Source organism: Paroedura picta, chromosome 2 (genome assembly GCF_049243985.1).
Source record: "Paroedura picta isolate Pp20150507F chromosome 2, Ppicta_v3.0, whole genome shotgun sequence".
Lineage (NCBI taxonomy): Eukaryota > Metazoa > Chordata > Lepidosauria > Squamata > Gekkonidae > Paroedura > Paroedura picta.
The window spans coordinates 183176357-183196508 of NC_135370.1; the positions used below are offsets into that span (position 1 = coordinate 183176357).

General features: G+C 52.8%; 1 protein-coding gene across 4 annotated transcripts in view; it reads right to left on the reverse strand.

The window, feature by feature from the left end:
• The window catches only part of MAP4K5 (mitogen-activated protein kinase kinase kinase kinase 5), a 128490-nt gene extending 108563 nt beyond the window's left edge, over nt 1-19927 (reverse strand). Inside the window, exons 1-3 of one of the 4 annotated variants that reach the window (XM_077324124.1) lie at nt 19763-19926; nt 18288-18475; nt 11659-11930 (exon numbers count right to left, since the gene is read on the reverse strand). In XM_077324124.1, coding sequence (XP_077180239.1) covers nt 11659-11766 — 108 coding nt within the window. In that variant the 5' untranslated portion in view covers nt 11767-11930; nt 18288-18475; nt 19763-19926. Of the gene's footprint in view, nt 1-11658; nt 11931-18109; nt 18248-18287; nt 18476-19762 lie in introns of those variants that run through there. The other 3 variants (XM_077324126.1, XM_077324122.1, XM_077324125.1) reach the window with 3 other exon arrangements.
• Between the last annotated feature and the right edge of the window lie 225 nt (nt 19928-20152).

Sequence of the window (20152 nt, forward strand, 5' to 3'; positions counted from 1 at the left end):
TATTAAGTTTAATCTTGGTACAAATGCCATTCAAAGTGGCAAGTTCCATGGCTTGTGACGTCAGAGGAGTTCCCTAGCTCAGGGGCAGTCAACCTGTGGACCTCCAGATGTTCGTGGACTACAATACCCATGAGTCCCTGCCAGCAAACACTGGCGGGGGCTCGTGGGAATTGTAGTCCACGGACATCTGGAAGACCACAGGTTGACTACCCCTGCCCTAGCTCACCACAATTAATCAAGATGCACACCGCGCTGGCCATTAAAGGACTCTCAAAAACATCTGGTGAGTGGGTTATTGCCCACATTGCTCTGTTCCTCATGTTGTTCCCCCCCCCTTCCCCCCACATGCCTCCTGCTTTCGGCCTATCCAAAACATCAGTTTGGGAAGAGAACTGAGGTCGGAATGGCTGCCCCTGGTTCTCAGTTTCAAAAGGTGTTGTTGTGGGGACCACTGAAGTTGTTGTTTAGGACCTCTGCTGGGTTGTTATTGTTGTATCTTGACTATGTTGTATGTTGACTCGTTCCATGTATCCCCTATGATGTTATACGCAAACCACCCTGAGCCATATGGAAGGGCGGTATAGAAATCAAATAAGTAAATAAAAATAAAAAAACACAATAACAATCCAACAGTGGTTCTAAACAACACAACTTCAGTAATCCCAACAACAACAATATAACAAGAACAGAACTTAGCCAAACTCTAGCTAAACTGGGGCTTCAGGCTGCCTAATGAGTTCACAGCTCAGGCCGGACTCTAACTGAGGCGTGGAGTTCACACTCTGCGGCTGCAGCTCTCATCCGGTTTGGGCATAACCAACCATCAGCCTCCTCTGCCACCGACCGACTGCAGAGCCCCATCTCCTTTTCCTTGGACATCTTCCACGGCAGCTAATATTTTCTGTCACCCGCCAGTCCAACTAACAGGCTGCTGTGCTTTCCTGCCAGGAAAGACTCCTCTCTGCCCAAGGCAAAGGGCAGCAACGGGGCAGCTAATGGGCAGTCCTACTCAAGAGGAGGTCACTCCATGCTCATCCTGGGACAGGGAGGGGCCTCCACAACGCCATCAGATTACGAGCCTGACCTCGGAATAGCCTGAACTGAGACGGAGATTCTTTTGGATAGCCCAATCCCATCAGAGCACGGAAGCTAATCGGGGCCATCCCCGGCTAGTACTTGGAAGGGGAGGCATTCCTCCGGGAATCATAGAATCACAGAATCATAGAGTTGGAAGGGACCATACAGGCCATCTAGTCCAACCCCCTGCTCAACGCAGGATCAGCCCTAAGCATCCTAAAGCATCCAAGAAAAGTGTGTATCCAACCTTTGCTTGAAGACTGCCAGTGAGGGGGAGCTCACCACCTCCTTAGGCAGCCTATTCCACTGCTGAACTACTCTGACTGTGAAAATTTTTTTCCTGATATCGAGCCTATTTCTTGGCAGACTCAATACGGGGTGGTTTGCCAGTGCCTTCCCCAGTCATTACCGTTTACCCCCCAGCAAGCTGGGTACTCATTTTACCGACCTCGGAAGGATGGAAGGCTGAGTCAACCTTGAGCCGGCTGCTGGGATTGAACTCCCAGCCTCATGGGCAAAGCTTTCAGACGGCTGCCTTACCACTCTGCGCCACAAGAGGCTCTATCGTTGTACTTGAAGTTTAAACCCATTACTGCGTGTCCTCTCCTCTGCAGCCAACAGAAACAGCATCCTGCCCTCCTCCAAGTGACAACCTTTCAAATACTTAAAGAGGGCTATCATGTCCCCTCTCAACCTCTTTTTCTCCAGGCTGAATACGAGGGGTCATGACACAGAGGCAGGAAACCACCTCCGAAATGTCCCTTGCTTGGCCACCAGACAGTCCTCAGATCTCCTGACTACATGATACATGTCATGTGACAAATAAATAGATAAACAATCCTTCGGTTCTAGAAAGGCACAAAGCAAAGGGCCAAATTTCTCACCATCAGAATGGAACTAGCCTGCCCAAGCCTGTAAAATCCTGCCCTGAGGAACTTCCTTGTCGTGGGTAGGCAGGCAGTGGAGGAGGCGGCAGAAATTGCCCATTCAGCCTGAGTCCAACCGAAAGATCCGCAAAGCGTGCCAACGTTAACACCCACCTGATGCCAAAGAGCGGCCTTAATCAGATTCGGCATCCTGCAGGCTATTCTTAACCTCAGGATAAACCTGCGTTCTTTTAATCAGGCGCTATAAATGCCCGATGCCCACAAGAAATACACAGATATACCTTCACCTTCTTTAAACAGGTCAGGCATACAGAAGATCACGGTCTGTGAGCTATAAATCTCTTTCCAGGGTTTGAGGAAGGCTGCAATAGAAGAGATTTGAGTCCAGTAGCATCATAGGGAGGGGGGGGGAATGTGGCTCTCCAGATGTCCATGGACTACAATTCCCATGAGCCCCTGAGAGCCATGGATATCTGGAATCATAGAGTTGGAAGGGGCCATACAGGCCATCTAGTCCAACCCCCTGCTCAACGCAGGATCAGCCCTAAGCATCCTAAAGCATCCAAGAAAAGTGTGTATCCAACCTTTGCTTGAAGACTGCCAGTGAGGGGGAGCTCACCACCTCCTTAGGCAGCCTAGTCCACTGCTGAACTACTCTGACTGTGAAAAACTTCTTCCTGATATCTAGCCTATATCGTTGTACTTGAAGTTTAAACCCATTACTACATGTCCTCTCCTCTGCAGCCAACAGAAACAGCATCCTGCCCTCCTCCAAGTGACAACCTTTCAAATACTTAAAGAGGGCTATCATGTCCCCTCTCAACCTCCTTTTCTCCAGGCTGAACATTCCCAAGTCCCTCAACCTATCTTCATAGGGCTTGGCCCCAGATCATCCTCGTCGCTCTCCTCTGTACCCTTTCAATTTTATCTACGTCCTTCTTGAAGAGACACAGTTTGGCCACCCCTGAGACAAACAAGAGTTTCTGGCTATGAGCTTTCGAGTGTCAAAACTCTCCTTTTCAGATATTCTGATCCTCAAAAACGTACACCCTGAAAATCTTTTTGGTCTCTAAGATGCTGCTAGAATTAAAACTTGCTGTTTATGGCACCTAAAAATTGGAGGTGGGAATACTTTCCCCCCGCATATCGCTTGGGTGAAAATCTTCTAAAGCCCGTATCACTGACACATGCACACTGTCTTAACACATTAAGTGAAAATTAAATCAAGCTCATAATGACTTATGCCAACGCAAAAATGAAATTAAAATCTGAGTGAGTGTGAAATATTATTGCAAGCTGATTAATTCAGGGCAGGCCTGTTTTGACACGCAAATCTGAATTCTGTAGCTTGGAAAAACCTACTCCTTTCATAGAAATAAACGGGGTAAAGTGTCACGGACTTGCTTCTCCACACAACGTAACATCTCAGTGGCTCTGCATGGAGAAGGCCTAAAGTTCCATTCTTTGCACCCCCAGGCAAAAGGATCAGAGGCCAAGAAACGGTTAAGGCCTTTCTTGGCTGTAGCGCCTGGAGAGCAGGGCAGGCAATAACAAGCTAGGTGGACCTCTGATGTATCTCAAGGCAGGGCAGATTCCCATGAGTTGGTAGCTGGTCTTGGCCTGACACCGGAAAGGGAAAGGAGGCTGAGCCTGACTCAAGTATTGTGCCTTGGTGGGCAACACAAGTTAGGAGATTCAGCCCCCAACACCAGATCTGATCCGAAGCGCCACCTTTCCTAGAATGAAATGAGAAATGACAACATAAAATGGGCCGCCATACCCTAAGCTACAGTCAAGATCAGCCCTATACAATGTTCCACTGATTTCCTGAGGGGTGTTCAAGACTACCTTCATCACTTTAGCTAAAATGGCCAGAAGGGGATCTCTTCGCTTATTTTGTTGCTTTAGCTCATGATTCTTCCAAAATTTGATTTGAGATGTCCAACCACCTCGGTGCTCTCGGCACCCGGAGGACAGCTTCTTCCTTCTTTATTTGTTGCTGCCGTTTTCAAACATCCTTGGTGGCTCATAGCATGAAGGAGATTTATGCAGTTCTCTTGGTCACAGTCATAACAAAGCATTAAGGACTCAGCCAACAGGAATAAACGCAGAAAGCATCAGTGCAAGAGATGCACACTTTTCTTGGATGCTTTAGGATGCTTAGGGCTGATCCTGCGTTGAGCAGGGGGTTGGCCTGTGTGGCCCCTTCCCACTCTATGATTCTATGGGCAAAGCCTTAACAGCACAGGGAGAAGCCAAAGGAGACGGTTCTGGATAAACCACAGGAGACAAGGAGTTGTGCAGATGGGGGCCACTACCAGAAAGGCCCTAAACATGAACACAAGAGAAGACCCTTGGTCCAGCAAGTAACGGCTGCTCAGATGGGAACAGGTCTCCAAGGTCTCAGGTAGAGGTATTTCACCTCACCTGCTACCTGATCCTTCTTTCAACTGGAGATGCAGGGGATTGAACTGAGCCACAGCCCCTCCCCAAACACACATGAAGCTGCCTTACCCCAAATCAGACCCTTGGCCCATCAAGGTCAGCACTGTCTGTTCAGGGTGGCAGTGGCTTTCCAGGGTCTTTCATGTCACCTCCTGCCTGGTCCTGCTATAACTGGAGGTGCCGGGGATTGAACCTGGGAACTTCTGCATGCCAAGCAGAGGCTCTGCCACTGAGCCGCAGCCCGGACCTGTCTGCCCAACTAAGGCCTGTAGACTTCACTGTAGAAGAAGAGTTGGTTCTTATATGCCGCTTTTCTCTACCTGAAGGAGTCTCAAAGTGGCTTACAGTTGCCTTCCCTTTCTTCTCCCCACAACAGACACCCTGTGAGGGGGGGGGGAGGCTGAGAGAGCCCTGATATTACTGAAGAAGAAGAAGAAGAAGAGTTGGTTCTTAGATGCCGCTTTTCTCTACCCAAAGGAGTCTCAAAGCGGCTTCCAATCGCCTTCCCTTCCTCTCCCCACAACAGACACCCTGTGAGGGAGGGGAGGCTGAGAGAGCCCTGAGATTACTGAAGAAGAGGAAGAAGAGTTGGTTCTTATATGCTGCTTTTGTCACCCCAAAGGAGTCTCAAAGCAGCTTCCAATTGCCTTCCCTTTTTCTCTCCCCACAACAGACACCCTGTGAGGGAGGTGAGGCTGAGAGAGCCCTGATATTCCTACTTGGTCAGAACAGCTTTATCAGTGCTGTGGCGAGCCCAAGGTCACCCGGTTAGCCAGATTAAAAGTCCATGCTCCTAACCAGTCCACCAAGCTGGCTCTGTAAACTGAACTCATTGTAAACAGAGCTCATAATTTTTTTTGCACCAGACACCACATTTCCACAAAACAACAGCTATAAATCCAGCTATAAATCTGAGGGCAGTTTATGGAATAAATTAAGAGATCGAGGCACATCAACCCAGATTGGTTACCAATTTGCTCTGAACCTTCATGGAACAGCATGCTCGTGCGCACTTTCAGGTTGCTGCCCGCTGGGTCTTAGGGCAGCTACTGAACTGTGACTGCATTACACTTCCCTGCTTGGTTGCGCATCAACATAGGACCCGCCCGCAGCCCAGCTGAGGAATGTGACTGACTGTACGCAGCCTCAAGCATCAGCTGATGTTCCACCAATCCAGATATTCTGCAAACATAGATTCGGCTCAAACGCGTATGTTTTCCAGGTCTTTTCAGTGACTGCTGACAATACCAGAACAGCTTAAAAACACAGCATATATGAGAGGAGATGACTGAGAGGGGATCCGATAACCATTTTCAAGTATTTAAAAGGCTGCCATGTAGAGGATGGAGCAGAGTGTTTCTCTAGTGTCCCAGAGAGACGGGCCAGAACCAATGGGATTAAATTAATTCAAAAGAAATTCCATCTAAACCTCCGGAAGAAGCTCCAGACAGAGGTTTCTCAGTGGAACAGGCTTCCTCAGGAGGTGGTGGGTTCTCTATCTTTGGAGGTTTTTACACGGAGAGGCTGATTCTGTGAAGGCTCAAGGGGGTGGCAGGTGACAGTGGGTGAGCGAGAGGGTAGTGAGTGTCCTGCACCGTGCAGGGGGTTAGACTGGAAGACCCAGGGCGTGTTCACGGTTCTACTTCCCAGCCATATTCTGCATGATTGCGCCACTTCTGGGGTTTCTCAAAGCTTGAAGGATGTTTCAGGGGTTTCTCAAGGGTAAAAATGCTGAGAAAGGTTGTCTTAAAAGCAACACTTTAAAAAATCTGCTCAAGCCAGTCAAATCTTCAATAGTCCCCAAATGCCCTTGCTGAAAACACTTGGCAGTGGCGAGAAAAAGTGTCACAGCATCCATGCTGGGGAGCTCTCTGCTACGGGCTTCAGCCGGCCAACTGTCCCTTTCTCTCAATTTTATTCACAGATCCATACAATCATGGCGATGGAAAGGTCCTCCAGGGTCATCCAGTCCAATCGGAATGCAGGAAACTCACGACTACCTGCCCACCCAGTTTGGTGTCGTGGTTAGGAGTGTGGACTTCTAATCTGGTATGCCAGGTTCGATTCTACGCTTCTCCACATGCAGCCAGCTGGGTGACCTTGGGCTCGCCACGGCACTGATAAAACTGTTCTGACCAAGCAGTGATATCAGGGCTCTCTCAGCCTCACCCACCCCACAGGGTGTCTGTTGTGGGGAGAGGAAAGGGAAGGCGACTCTAAGCCGCTTTGAGCCTCCTTCGGGTAGAAAAAAGCGGCATATAAGAACCAACTCTTCTTCTTCTTCTTCTTCTTCTTCAGTAATCTCAGCGCTCTCTCAGCCTCACCCACCCCATAGGGTGTCTGTTGTGGGGAGAGGAAAGGGAAGGCGAATAGAAGCCGCTTTGAGACTCCTTTGGGTAGGGAAAAGTGGCATATAAGAACCAACTCTTCTTCTTCACCCACAGTGACCTCATGTCCAGATGAGGACCCCCCCCCCCCCGAAAAAACTAGAATCCCTGGCCAGTCTGGCCGGGAGAAATTCACCTCCCTGATTTCCTGATCTCCAAACAGAAAGGGTGTGATAACAATGTGAGAGGGGTAAAGGGACCCCCGTCCCTCCATTGCTCCAGTCTGCACACTCCGCACTCCGGCTGCCAGGAGAGGGGAGATCTCTGTCTGTTCACAGATATCTTCTGCAGATCTGGGGAGTCCTCCAAATATGCAAAACCCCACCGGCAGCCCCTGCTTCCCTGCCCATCTGTCAGACACAAGGCTGTCCAAAGCTCCAGGAGAGGGATCAACGAGGGTCCCGCCAGAATCTGGGCTTTTCCCCAGCTCTGTGCTCATTCTGTACACCCACAAGCACCACAGCCTGTATGTATGTGCCCGCGGCTGTCTTCTGACCCAGCCCAATTTCGGTGCCCAAGGCAACACGGCACCTTCCTCCCCCTCATTTGTGCATGACCCATCAGGAAATTTCCCTACACGAGTGTCACTGAAGCAAAGCTCTGGGCTCCCGCTCCTTTCCTGTTTGCGTCAATGGGGCAGTGGGGGAGAGCTTGCCGCAGAAGGATCAGGCCGGCCCCACAAGCTAAGCAGGGGCAGCCCTGGTGAGCGCTTGGGTGAGAGCTCACCAAGAGGTTCCAAGGCAGGAAAGAGCAAAAAACTTCTGCTCATTTGTACCTACCAGGATAACCAACATAACCAGGATGCTCCAGGTTATTTATTTATTTATATGATTTATGTGCTGCCGCTCCCCTACAATGGGTCGCGGTGGGTCACAAAGTCCTCATTTAAAACCCATTAAACCCCCATTGAAAGGACATACCGATACAATGCAAAAAACCACAGCAAACGAGGCGATATATAACTCTATCTCCGCACCGAAAAGACTGATACACCCACTATCGGGGAGGGGGCGGGGGCCTAGCTGGCAGCAACCCAGGTGCTAACACCAGCAATGGGAAGGGGTGGGTGTGTGTGACCTTCCTCACTGTCCTGGCCTCAACCAAAGACCTGGCGGAAGAGCTCTGTTTTGCAGAGCCTGCGGAAAGCTGAAAGTTCCGCCAGAGCTCACAGCTCACCTGGCAGCTCATTCCACCAGGTCGGGGCCAGGACCGAAAAGGCCCTGGCCTCGGTCGAGGCCAGGTGTGCCTCTCTAGGGCCGGGAATCACCAACAACGCAGGGCGTAGAGCAGGGGTAGTCAAACTGCGGCCCTCCAGATGTCCATGGACTACAATTCCCAGGAGCCCCCTGCCAGCATTTGCTGGCAGGGGGCTCCTGGGAATTGTAGTCCATGGACATCTGGAGGGCCGAAGTTTGACTACCCCTGGCGTAGAGCCTGATCTCTCCCGATCTCGGAAGGTGAGCAGGGCCACTACTGGTTGGTCCTTGGATAGGCGATCACCAAGGAAGGCCAAGGTTGCTATGCAGAGGAAAGTAAGGGCAAGCCATCTTTTAGCAGCTCTTGCCGTGAAAAGCACACAGTGGGGCTGCTGGAAATCAGCTGTGACTTGATGCAAAAATAATTTTAAAAGGGTGAGGGCAGAGAAATTCATCGGTCTGAAGGCAATTTGGTAAGAACAGAAAGTTTCTTCCCTCTTCATCTCCACCTCTATTTCAGCACTGTCTGCTGACCCACAAGACCCCCGCTTAAATAAAAAGAAAAGAAATGCTGACTAGCTCATGGGAATTGTAGTCCATGGACATCTGGAGGACCACAAGTTGACTACCCCAGTTGTAAACTGAGGGCCTTTGTGGCTTCTTTGATAAACTCAATCCACCTCCAGTTGGGTCTTCTTTTCCTCCATTCTTCCACTTGGCCTAGCCTGATTCTTTTCCAGTCATTCTTGCCTCCTCCTCACGTGACCAAGGTACTCTGTGTCATAGAATCACAGTGTCGGAAGGGCCCTCCAGGGTCATCTAGTCCAACCCCCTGCAGAATACAGGAAATTCACAACTACCTGCCCACCCACTGTGACCCCAATTCCATGCCCAGATGGTACCATCAGGGGCAGTCAACCTGTGGTCCTCCAGATGTCCATGGACTACAATTCCCATGAGCCCCTGCCAGCAAACGCTGGCAGGGGCTCATGGGAATTGTAGTCCACGAACATCTGGAGGACCACAGGTTGGCTACCCCTCAATTTGGTCATTTTAGCTTCAGGGAGAGGTGAAGCTTGATCTGAGCTGGAACCCATAAAACTCTCCTAGAACTGGACCCCGTTATATTTTCTTGTAAGAAACAATCGTACATCCAAGTGAAATCCAGTTTGCTACCATGAGTCTCCCCCCCCCCAAAAAAAAGGTGAAGTGATTGACAGCCAGCTTAGTGTAGTGGTTAAGAGAGGCGGTTTCTAATTTGGAGAACCAGGTTTGATAACCGCTTGTCCTCTTTATGCAGCCAGCTGGGAGATTTTGGATTAGCCCCAGTTCACTTAGAGCTGCTCTTACAGATCAGTTCTGTCAGGGCTCTTTCATTCAGACAGGGTGTCTGTGGGGAAAGGGAAGGTATTTGTAAGCCACTTGTAAGACTCCTTTGGGTAATGAAAAGCAGGGTATAACCATCCAGCTGTTCTTCTATTGAACCTCCCAGTGTCTGGGAAGAAGCATCGAGGCACGGGGACCCCACCCCGGGGCCCCTCCCAGTCTCAGGCAGGCTGCCGGTGGCTTCTAATCTTCAGGAACTGCCCCAAACAGACTTCCCAGGAAAAAGCAGAGTTACTCGTTTTTCCTGACTGCGTTGATGCTTTTATCACCCATTTCATCACTCCCATGTCATTTTGAAGTTTTAGTCCAACCGACTTGCTGCGTTTTTATGCTGACCTCGTTCGTGCTTCTGCAGATCCTGCACTGTTACCCTGTTTTTCACTGCTGCTGCCTGGGCACCGTGGCTGGCCCGGGTTGTTTTCAACAGGCGGCTGTTTAGTTATCTGACTCACGACTGTTTTACAATTTGGTGTGTGGTGTACGCGTCCTCAGGCAGCTTTGGCCTGGAGGGGTGGGTACAGCAATGAGCCAGACACATAAAGAAAGAAGAGTCACTCCCCCCCACCCTTTCTTGCTTGGGGGCCACAGTGGGAGGGATTCTGGAGTTCTGGCTCCACTGAAGGACCTCCGGATGGCCCCTGGGTTTTGGCCACTGTGTGACACAGAGTGTTTCATTCATTCATTCATTCATTCATTCATTCGATTTATAGACCGCCGCTCCCAGCAAGCTGGCTCGCAGCAGTTCACAAAATAATATAAAACATTATTTTATAGTGTTGGACTGGATGGGCCATTGACCTAATCCAGGGGTAGTCCAGGGGCATTCGCTGGCGGGGGCTTCTGGGAATTGTAGTCCATGGACATCTGGAGGGCCGCAGTTTGACTACCCCTGACCTAATCCAACATGGCTTCTCTTATGTTCTTAGATCTGCGGAAGTGACACTCTGTTTTCTTGGTACTTGGGGGGCCACCGTGGGAAGGCTTCTGGGGTTCTGGCCCCATTGGTGGACCTCCTAATGGCCCCTAGGATTCAGCCACTGTGTGACACAGAGTGCTGGACAGGATGGGCCATTGGCCTGATCCAACGAGCTTTCTCTTATCTTCTTATGAGGTTATCCGAAACGAAAAGATCTGGGGAGATTTTTCTTACAACAGACTGTTGTGGGAAGATAATAATAGGGGCAGGGGACTCCAGCAAAGTTTCGGTAGCACAAATAAGACGAGTTGCGTAGGAAGGGGGAGATGGAAGACTGTATCTTGCCTCCGAAACCTAGCCGCTTACACACAGACCCCACCTGAATCTCATCCCGCCCCCCAGGGATGAAAAGGAAACGTCAACCTGTGCCACCAGCTGGCTCAAGCTATTCATGGGGAAGGATATCAAACCTCAACAAATCTTGGCACACAGAAGGAGCTGGACCCTGCAAGGTGCACTACTGAATCGGTTTTGGTGTTGTTTCAACCTGGTGGAAACCAAAGGCTCAGAGTCAGGTGTTCTGACAGTAAGGGCTACTTCAGCTAAGTCTCCGGAGCAACGGTGGAAGTCCTCGATGAGTTCAGATTACAATCTAGCACGGCTGGTGACGTCACATACTTGCCCATTCTGCCTCCTACCCCTTTTAATAACTACCAAAAAAATATACTTCTGGAACACACAAAATGCAAAAGACTGGAGAGGCGCTCGACATTGAATCATAGAGTTGGAAGGGACTGCCAGGGTCATCTAGTCCAACCCCCTGCACAATGCAGAAACTCACAACTTCCTGCCCACACACAGTGCCCAAGTGATCCCCACCACCACCAGAAATCTCCAGAATCCAGCCTGGCCTGAAGGAAATTCACCTACCATCCTACAGTGGCCATCAGCAATTCCTGGGTATGAAAGGAAGGGCCACAAGAGACAAACACTGGCACATCCCTTCCTGCCCACCCACTCACCATCTGCCTACGTTCGTAAAAATCAGCATTATCAGATAACTATCTAGCCTCTGCTTAAAAACGTCCAAAGAAGGAGAGCCCACCATCTCCTGAGGAAGCCTGTTCCACTGAGGAACCGCTCTGACTGTCAGGAACTTCTTCCGGAGGTTTAGCTGAAATTTCTTTTGAATTAATTTCAACCCGCTGGTTCTGGTCCAACCCTCTGGGGCAACAGAGGGTTTTCAGCTCTGTGGCATTCAAGGGTAAGGAAGGAAACAAACCATGTTTGTCCTTGCAGTGGAAATGGTTCCCCACCCCCCACAACGGGGAGGCCGAGCCAACATGCCCCTGCTGTGCTCTCACCTTGTAGACGTCTCCGTATGTGCCGCTCCCAACGCGCTGGACCAGCTCGTAGTCCTGCTGAGGATTCCGCCGCATTATATCCCCAATCGGGCGAGTCAGAGGATCCATAGTCCAGAAGCGATCTCTCCCTCCCTCCCCCCCAGAGGGGGATCAGGGGACGGTTCCACTCCTTCACCGCTGGTGGGTCTCCGAGATCGTCAGCAACTCCTTGGAGGTCCTACCGATTAGACTTGACTGTGACTCTCATGGCTCCATCCAGCTTATCTACAGGCCTGAAATATAAGTGAAGGGGTTACATGAGGTTCTGAATGGAACTCTGCCATGGACGTTTGCTGGCATATAAAAAAACAACTCTTCTTCTCAGACAGGCCTACCCGACAGGGTTGTTGTGAGGCAAAAACAGAGAAGAGAACAATGTAAGGCAGTTTTGGTCTCTATGGAGGGAGGATAGGAGAAGAAGAAGGAGAAGAAGGAGAAGAAGAAGAAGAAGAGTGGGTTCTTATATGCTGCTTTTCTCTACTCGAAGGAGTCTCAAAGCGGCTTCCCTTTCCTCTCCCCACAACAGACACCCTGTAAGGTGGGTGAGGCTGAGAGAGCCCTGAGATTACTGCTCAGTCAGAACAGTTTTATCAGCGCCATGGCGAGCCTAAGGTCACCCAGCTGGCTGCATGTGGTGGAATGCAGAATCAAACCCGGCTCGCCAGATTAGAAGTCCACACTCCTAACCACTACACCAAGCTACACTACACTGGAAATTAGATTGAGCTCCCAATCTAAGCAGTTATTACGCAGACTTTCAAAATCATCAAACAAATGGCCAGCACCACGAAATGCCAGCAGAGCTACAAAGAAGATTAAGAGTGCTCCTTTCAGAAAGCAAGATAACACAGTCTACCCACAATGCTTAGGGCATCCATACAATTCCCGTAAGCCCCCGCCAGCTCATACTGGTATGGACTCACGGTAACTGTAGTCCATGGTCATCTAGAGAGCCACAGATTGGCCACCCCTGTGATGCCACATCATGGCCGCAATGCACTGGGGCCCATTTTTCCCCATTTGTCAGAATCCAGTTTTCATATCTGTTTGGGTCTCCTCAGTTTGAGACACTTGCTAGAGCAGGATAACTATCTTAAGGACTAGAACCTTGGATTTAATGCAGGCCCTAAGTGTGCTGAATTCTGCACCCAAGCACACTTTCCATATGTGCACCAAGTCCCTGAGGATTACTTTATGCCATCCAGCATCAGCGCAAGTGCGTCGTGAGCCCTTCAACACGGCCATGCACACATCAGTCGCCTTCTGCATCTCTTATGGCGCAGCTCTAGCCGAGCTGACATTGATTGGCAGGTCTTCCAGGGAGGAGTCATATTAGTCAAAGCAAGCACACATTAGAAGCCTGTTTTGACAACTCGGTCGCAGAGATTTAGGGAGGGTGTAACGAGGGAATGACTGCAAGAGCAGTTAAGCTGTTTTATGGCACATCTACTCAGGAGTCCAGATTGGTGCCTTTAGCATAAGAAGCAATAGGTCGTGATGGCCAAACTATAGCCCTCCAGATGCCCATAAACTACAATTCCCATGAGTCCCTAGCAGTATGTGCTGGCAAGGGCTCATGGGAATTGTAGTCCATGGATATCTGGAGAGCCAGTTTGGCCAACCCAACCAGGGACTTGTCCAACACTCAAGTCTGAACACCAGCAACTGTATGGGGCCCGTTCTCCTGGACTACCTGCTCAGAGGGACCAGGAGGATCAAGGTATGGGCTCTTCGCCTCTCTGCCCTTTCTACCTGTAAACTTGCCCCAGCACACAAGAAGGAGCTGGTCTGTGATGCTGAGGGGTTATAGCACCTTTCCTAATAGAGAAGGTTGAAGAGCCTGGGACTTTTCATTTTAGAAAAGAGATTATTTGGGGGGGGGGGGTCTTGAGAGAGAGAGAGGTCTATAAAATCATGCATGGGGTGAAGAGAGCAGACAGAATGTGGAAACTCAAGGGCGGCCCATGAAGCTGATGGGCAACAGATTCAGGATGGACAAGAAGGAAATGCCTCTTTGCACAGCAAGTAATTAGAATGCGGAATTCGCAGCCAGAGGATGTAGGGATGGCCATGGGCACAGACAGATTAATGGAGATAATGTCTCTCAGTGGCTACCAGCGATGGTAACTAAAGGGAATCTCCGCATTCAGACCAGTTAGCCTCTGAACTCAAGTACCAGGAAGCAACATCTGAGGAAGGCCTCAGCCTCTCTGTCTTGGTGTTGGCCATGCAGAGGAACTGGCTGGCCCTTGGGTGAGACAGGAGGCTGGACGGGATGGACTCCTGGTCTGACCCAGCAGGGCTCTTCTGGTGTCCTTAGGAAGGCCTCTGCCTCTCTGCCCTGTTGCTGGCCCTCCAGAGGAAGTGGCTGGCCCCTGGGTGAGACAGGAGGCTGGACTGAATGGACCCCTGATCTGACCCAGCAGGGCTCCTCTGATGTCCTTAGGAAGGCCTCGGCCTCTCTGCCCTGTTGCTGGCCCTCCAGAGGAACTGGCTGGCCCCTGAGTGAGACAGGAGGCTGGACTGGATGAGCCCCTGGTCTGACCCAGCAGGGCTCCTCTGATGTCCTTAGGAAGGCCTCGGCCTCTCTGCCCTGTTGCTGGCCCTCCAGAGGAACTGGCTGGCCCCTGTGTGAGACAGGAGGCTGGACTGGATGGACCCCTGATCTGACCCAGCAGGGCTCTCCTGATGTCCTTAGGAAGGCCTCGGCCTCTCTGCCCTGTTGCTGGCCCTCCAGAGGAACTGGCTGGCCCCTGAGTGAGACAGGAGGCTGGACTGGATGAGCCCCTGGTCTGACCCAGCAGGGCTCCTCTGATGTCCTTAGGAAGGCCTCGGCCTCTCTGCCCTGTTGCTGGCCCTCCAGAGGAACTGGCTGGCCCCTGTGTGAGACAGGAGGCTGGACTGGATGGACCCCTGATCTGACCCAGCAGGGCTCTCCTGATGTCCTTAGGAAGGCCTCGGCCTCTCTGCCCTGTTGCTGGCCCTCCAGAGGAACTGGCTGGCCCTTGGGTGAGACAGGAGGCTGGACGGGATGGACTCCTGGTCTGACCCAGCAGGGCTCTTCTGGTGTCCTTAGGAAGGCCTTGGCCTCTCTGCCCTGTTGCTGGCCCTCCAGAGGAACTGGCTGGCCCCTGTGTGAGGCAGGAGGCTGGACTGGAGGGACCCCTGATCTGACCCAGCAGGGCTCTCCTGATGTCCTTAGGAAGGCCTCGGCCTCTCTGCCCTGTTGCTGGCCCTCCAGAAGAACTGGTTGGCCAGTGTGTGAGACAGGAGGCTGGATTGGATGGACCCCTGGTCTGATCCAGCTGGGCTCTCCTGATGTCCTTAGGAAGGCCTCGGCCTCTCTGCCCTGTTGATGGCCCTCCAGAGGAACTGGCTGGCCCCTGTGTGAGACAGGAGGCTGGACTGGATGGACCTCTGGTCTGACCCAGCAGGGCTCTCCTGATGTGCTTAGGAAGGCCTCGGCCTCTCTGCCCTGTTGCTGGCCCTCCAGAGGAACTGGCTGGCCCTTGTGTGAGACAGGAGGCTGGACTGGAGGGACCCCTGGTGTGACCCAGCAGGGCTCTCCTGATGTCCTTAGGAAGGCCTCGGCCTCTCTGCCCTGTTGCTGGCCCTCCAGAGGAACTGGCTGGCCCCTGTGTGAGAGAGGAGTCTGGACTGGAGGGACCCCTGGTCTGACCCAGCAGGGCTCTCCTGATGTCCTTAGGAAGGCCTCGGCCTCTCTGCCCTGTTGCTGGCCCTCCAGAGGAACTGGCTGGCCCCTGTGTGAGAGAGGAGTCTGGACTGGATGGACCCCTGGTCTGACCCAGCAGGGCTCTCCTGATGTCCTTAGGAAGGCCTCAGCCTCTCTGCCCTGTTGCTGGCCCTCCAGAGGAACTGGCTGGCCCCTGGGTGAGACAGGAGGCTGGACTGGATGGACCCCTGGTCTGACCCAGCAGGGCTCTCCTGATGTCCTTAGGAAGGCCTCGGCCTCTCTGCCCTGTTGCTGGCCCTCCAGAGGAACAGGCTGGCCCCTGGGTGAGACAGGAGGCTGGACTGGATGGACCCCTGGTCTGACCCAGCAGGGCTCTCCTGATGTCCTTAGGAAGGCCTCAGCCTCTCTGCCCTGTTGCTGGCCCTCCAGAGGAACTGGCTGGCCCCTGGGTGAGACAGGAGGCTGGATTGGATGGACCCCTGGTCTGATCCAGCAGGGCTCTCCTGATGTCCTTAGGAAGGCCTCGGCCTCTCTGCCCTGTTGCTGGCCCTCCAGAGGAACTGGCTGGCCCCTGTGTGAGACAGGAGGCTGGACTGGATGGACCTCTGGTCTGACCCAGCAGGGCTCTCCTGATGTGCTTAGGAAGGCCTCGGCCTCTCTGCCCTGTTGCTGGCCCTCCAGAGGAACTGGCTGGCCCTTGTGTGAGACAGGAGGCTGGACTGGAGAGACCCCTAGTGTGACCCAGCAGGGCTCTCCTGATGTCCTTAGGAAGGCCTCGGCCTCTCTGCCCTGTTGCTGGCCCTCCAGAAGAACTGGTTGGCCAGTGTGTGAGACAGGAGGCTGGACTGGATGGACCCCTGGTCTGACCCAGCAGGGCTCTCCTGATGTCCTTAGGAAGGCCTCGGCCTCTCTGCCCTGTTGCTGGCCCTCCAGAGGAACTGGCTGGCCCCTGTGTGAGAGAGGAGTCTGGACTGGATGGACCCCTGGTCTGACCCAGCAGGGCTCTCCTGATGTCCTTAGGAAGGCCTCGGCCTCTCTGCCCTGTTGCTGGCCCTCCAGAGGAACTGGCTGGCCCCTGGGTGAGACAGGAGGCTGGACTGGATGGACCCCTGGTCTGACCCAGCAGGGCTCTCCTGATGTCCTTAGGAAGGCCTCGGCCTCTCTGCCCTGTTGCTGGCCCTCCAGAGGAACAGGCTGGCCCCTGTGTGAGACAGGAGGCTGGACTGGATGGACCCCTGGTCTGACCCAGTAGGGCTCTCCTGATGCTCTTAGGAAGGCCTCGGCCTCTCTGCCCTGTTGCTGGCCCTCCAGAAGAACTGGCTGGCCCCTGTGTGAGACAGGAGGCTGGACTGGATGGACCCCTGGTCTGACCCAGCAGGGCTCTCCTGATGTCCTTAGGAAGGCCTCGGCCTCTCTGCCCTGTTGCTGGCCCTCCAGAAGAACTGGTTGGCCAGTGTGTGAGACAGGATGCTCGGCTAGATAGAACCCACACTGGTCTGATCCAGCAAGGTTCTGCTTAGGTACTTATGCTGCAGCAACCAATAAGGGAGATTATGCAGCAGGGGGTTCTGAATGCTCCCCAATGTGTCTTTCTCTACAAGCATCACACATAATCCAGGTACCCTGCATCCACAGGAAGAACAGGGACCAGAAAAGGTGGCTAGAGTCATTCCAGACTCATCTGTCATCAACATGTCTCTGTGGATGTGCTGACAGGACCCTCTAAATTTTGGGCAATACTTGAGCCACCACTTTCCCAGATGCTCCACGTGAAACCTGGAAGAAACAGCCAGGGAAAAGGGGGGGGGGGAAACTGGCAAGGCCCAAAGCTGCTGAGGGTTCTCCCACAGAAAACAGCAACGTTTGCCATCGGAAAATCTCAGGCAGCAACCAAAGTTTTGCAAGAGAAACGGTTTGGCTGATTCACCTCTGTTCAAAGAGTGTTTTCCTCATAAACATAACCAGAGAGGCAAACATGCTTTGTGCAAGCTGCCCATAGGATTTAGCTTTGCCTGCGGAAAACTTAACGCCAAACAGAAATCCTCAGGGTCTGTTTTGGAACCCCATCAGGGTCCTGAGCACCCTCCACAGCAGTGCTATGTAAAGGGAGAGTAATGCTGAATGCAGAGTTCAGCAGCCCAAGACCTTCAGTTTACTAAAAACACAGGAAGCTCCTAGCTTAAAAGCATGCGTACAAAGCTCTACGTGGCTAACCATTAAGCTGATGAATTATCTGCCTTTTCATAGAATCATAGAATCATAGAGTTGGAAGGGGCCATACAGGCCATCTAGTCCAACCCCCTGCTCAACGCAGGATTAGCCCTAAGCATCCTAAAGCAAGGGCGTTCGTTTTCCCATTAATACCAACCAACCCCTCAATATGAACACCCTTCCGAGATCGATACAGAAATCACCTGCCTAGATTTGTATTCCACCCTTTCTGCAACAATCTCCACTGCCACTCTGCCTCCTTTTATCCTCTCAACAACCCTGCAAGGCTGGTAAGCCTGAGAGAGTGTGATAGGCCCCAAGTCACCCGGTGAACTTCGGGGCAGAGTAGATCCTCATCTGACAACTAAATGCCACAGCACTGTCTTTCAAGAAGCTAAAAATGCAATGCAACAAACAGTTTAGCAATACTATTCCGCTGGGCTATTTTCTCCTCATTCCCTTTACACAAATACAGTCGGAGAAAAAAGGCATTTTTTAAAAGTGTACCTTTCCCTTCCAGGCTGACACATTCAAATTCTGTCCTTGCCAAGAAAGCGGCTACAACTTTAGACAATCCATCTCCCGATGGCAGCTTGCAGCCGGCCTTAAAAGCCGGAGGGACACAAGTTTAATTCCCCTGCACAGAACCCGGGGAAAACAAGGACATTCCTCCAAATCTGCTCACTTGACTCTATTCGACTGCAGAACCCGACGCTTCTTGGCACCACATCGGAGATTAGTCAGATGCCCAGTTCTGATTTGTTCAGCACACAGCAAACGCTGCCAGCCCCCGTAATGGAGTTTGCAGCAGGGAACCGCAAAGTCCAAGAATCCAAAAGACTAGCTGCTTCTCCCTGGAATTCTGCACAGCATCTGACAAAGGGTATAAAAAAAGAGGCCCGAGATGAATCTTGCTGACAACGAAAACAGCAAAATGACTTCTGAGCTGGGCAGGCGCCCTAAAACAGAACCCAATCTGTTCAAGGCACTCCGATGGCAGACTCATTTTATTTTTCTTTAACGTCCCAGCGGGAAGGGACTATCGGGGTCATTTTGTCTAACCTCCTGCCAACTCAGTAAAGCTTTCAGTGGGGGGTGAAAATACACCCAGTTTACCAAAACAGCCCCATCTCTGCCACAAAGGCTGGGGGGGGGTCAGTCAGCCCCCCCCCCAGCCCCATCTCTGCCACTAAGGCTGGGGGGGGCTGACTGATTGATGTATCATTTCAATTCAATAACTTTTTATTCCACCCTCACTCAGCAGACTCAGGGAAGGCGGTTTCATCTGCTTCTTTAATGACATTTCTACTTGGCCGGTCTCCCCAGCGGGAATGCAAAACTGCTTACAGGGGGTCTCCTCTCCTCCATTTCAGCCTCATGACAACCACCCTGCGAGGTAGGATAGGCTGAATGCACACAGAGCAAGGAGCAGAATCGAGGTCCCCCAAATCACAGTTGGGGGGGGGGGAGAGAGAGAGAGAGAGAGAGAGAGAGAGAGAGAGAGAGAGAGAGAGAGAGAGAGAGAGAAAGAAAGAAAGAAAGAAAGAAAGAAAGAAAGAAAGAAAGAAAGAAAGAAAGAAAGAAAGAAAGAAAGAAAGAAAGAAAGAAAGAAAGAAAGAAAGAAAGAAAGAAACCAATGGCACTCCACCGACAAAGATATCCTGGCTCCTGAAGACACAACTAAAGAAAGGGAACCCACCTGTGACCCCCCACCCATGGGTGCTGCATAAGGACGGCTGGAGGGGCGGGGGCCATCATCCCATAAGTTACAAAACCCCACCCGGGGGTCTCCAGGCACCTCATGCATGAACACTGATTTATACAACGTTATAAATAATAGGGGGGGGGAGCTTTGCTGCTAAGGAGACGGAAGACCCTCCATACCGCCCCCCCCCCCAAAGCCAGGCTGCAGACGGGAGGGGGGAGGCGACCCCCGGGGACCCTGCCCCCCCTCCCCCCTGCCTCCAGGCGGGGCTTGGGGGCTGCGGGAGACAAAGACCCTCCTCTCCTCCCTCCCCCTCCCTCCCTGGGGCTGCCCCGGCGGCGGCGAGCCTCCCTTTCCCCCGCAGTCTACCTGAGGGGCCTTCGGGCGCCCACTCCCCTCCCCTCCCCTCCCCTCCGGGGCCGCCGCGCTAGGCCCCGATCCCGCCCCCGCCTCACCTCTTCCCGGCCCGGGGCCAGCGGCCTCCGTGGGGCCGAGCAGGGCCTCCTTCTGCCGCCGCTCCGTCGCTCGCTGGGCCCGCCGCGGCCTCGCCTTCCAGAACGCCGCCTTCGCCCGCTCTGGAACCCAAGCCCCGCCGGACCAGCCGCCCTCCGCCGCCCTCCGCCGCCCGCCCTCCGTCCCGCCCCGCAGGCCTCGCCGGCACCGCCTCCCGCCGCCCGCCGATCAAGGGCCGGGCCCGCCGGGATGAGGCAGAGCCACAGCGCCCCGCAGCGGGACCCCCTCATGGCGCCAGGCCCGCCCCGCCCCACGCCTCAGGCCCACGAGGGAAGGGGGGGAAGGAGGGCTGGCGGGCCCGATATAGGCCGCTTGCCTCTGCCCGGAGGGGG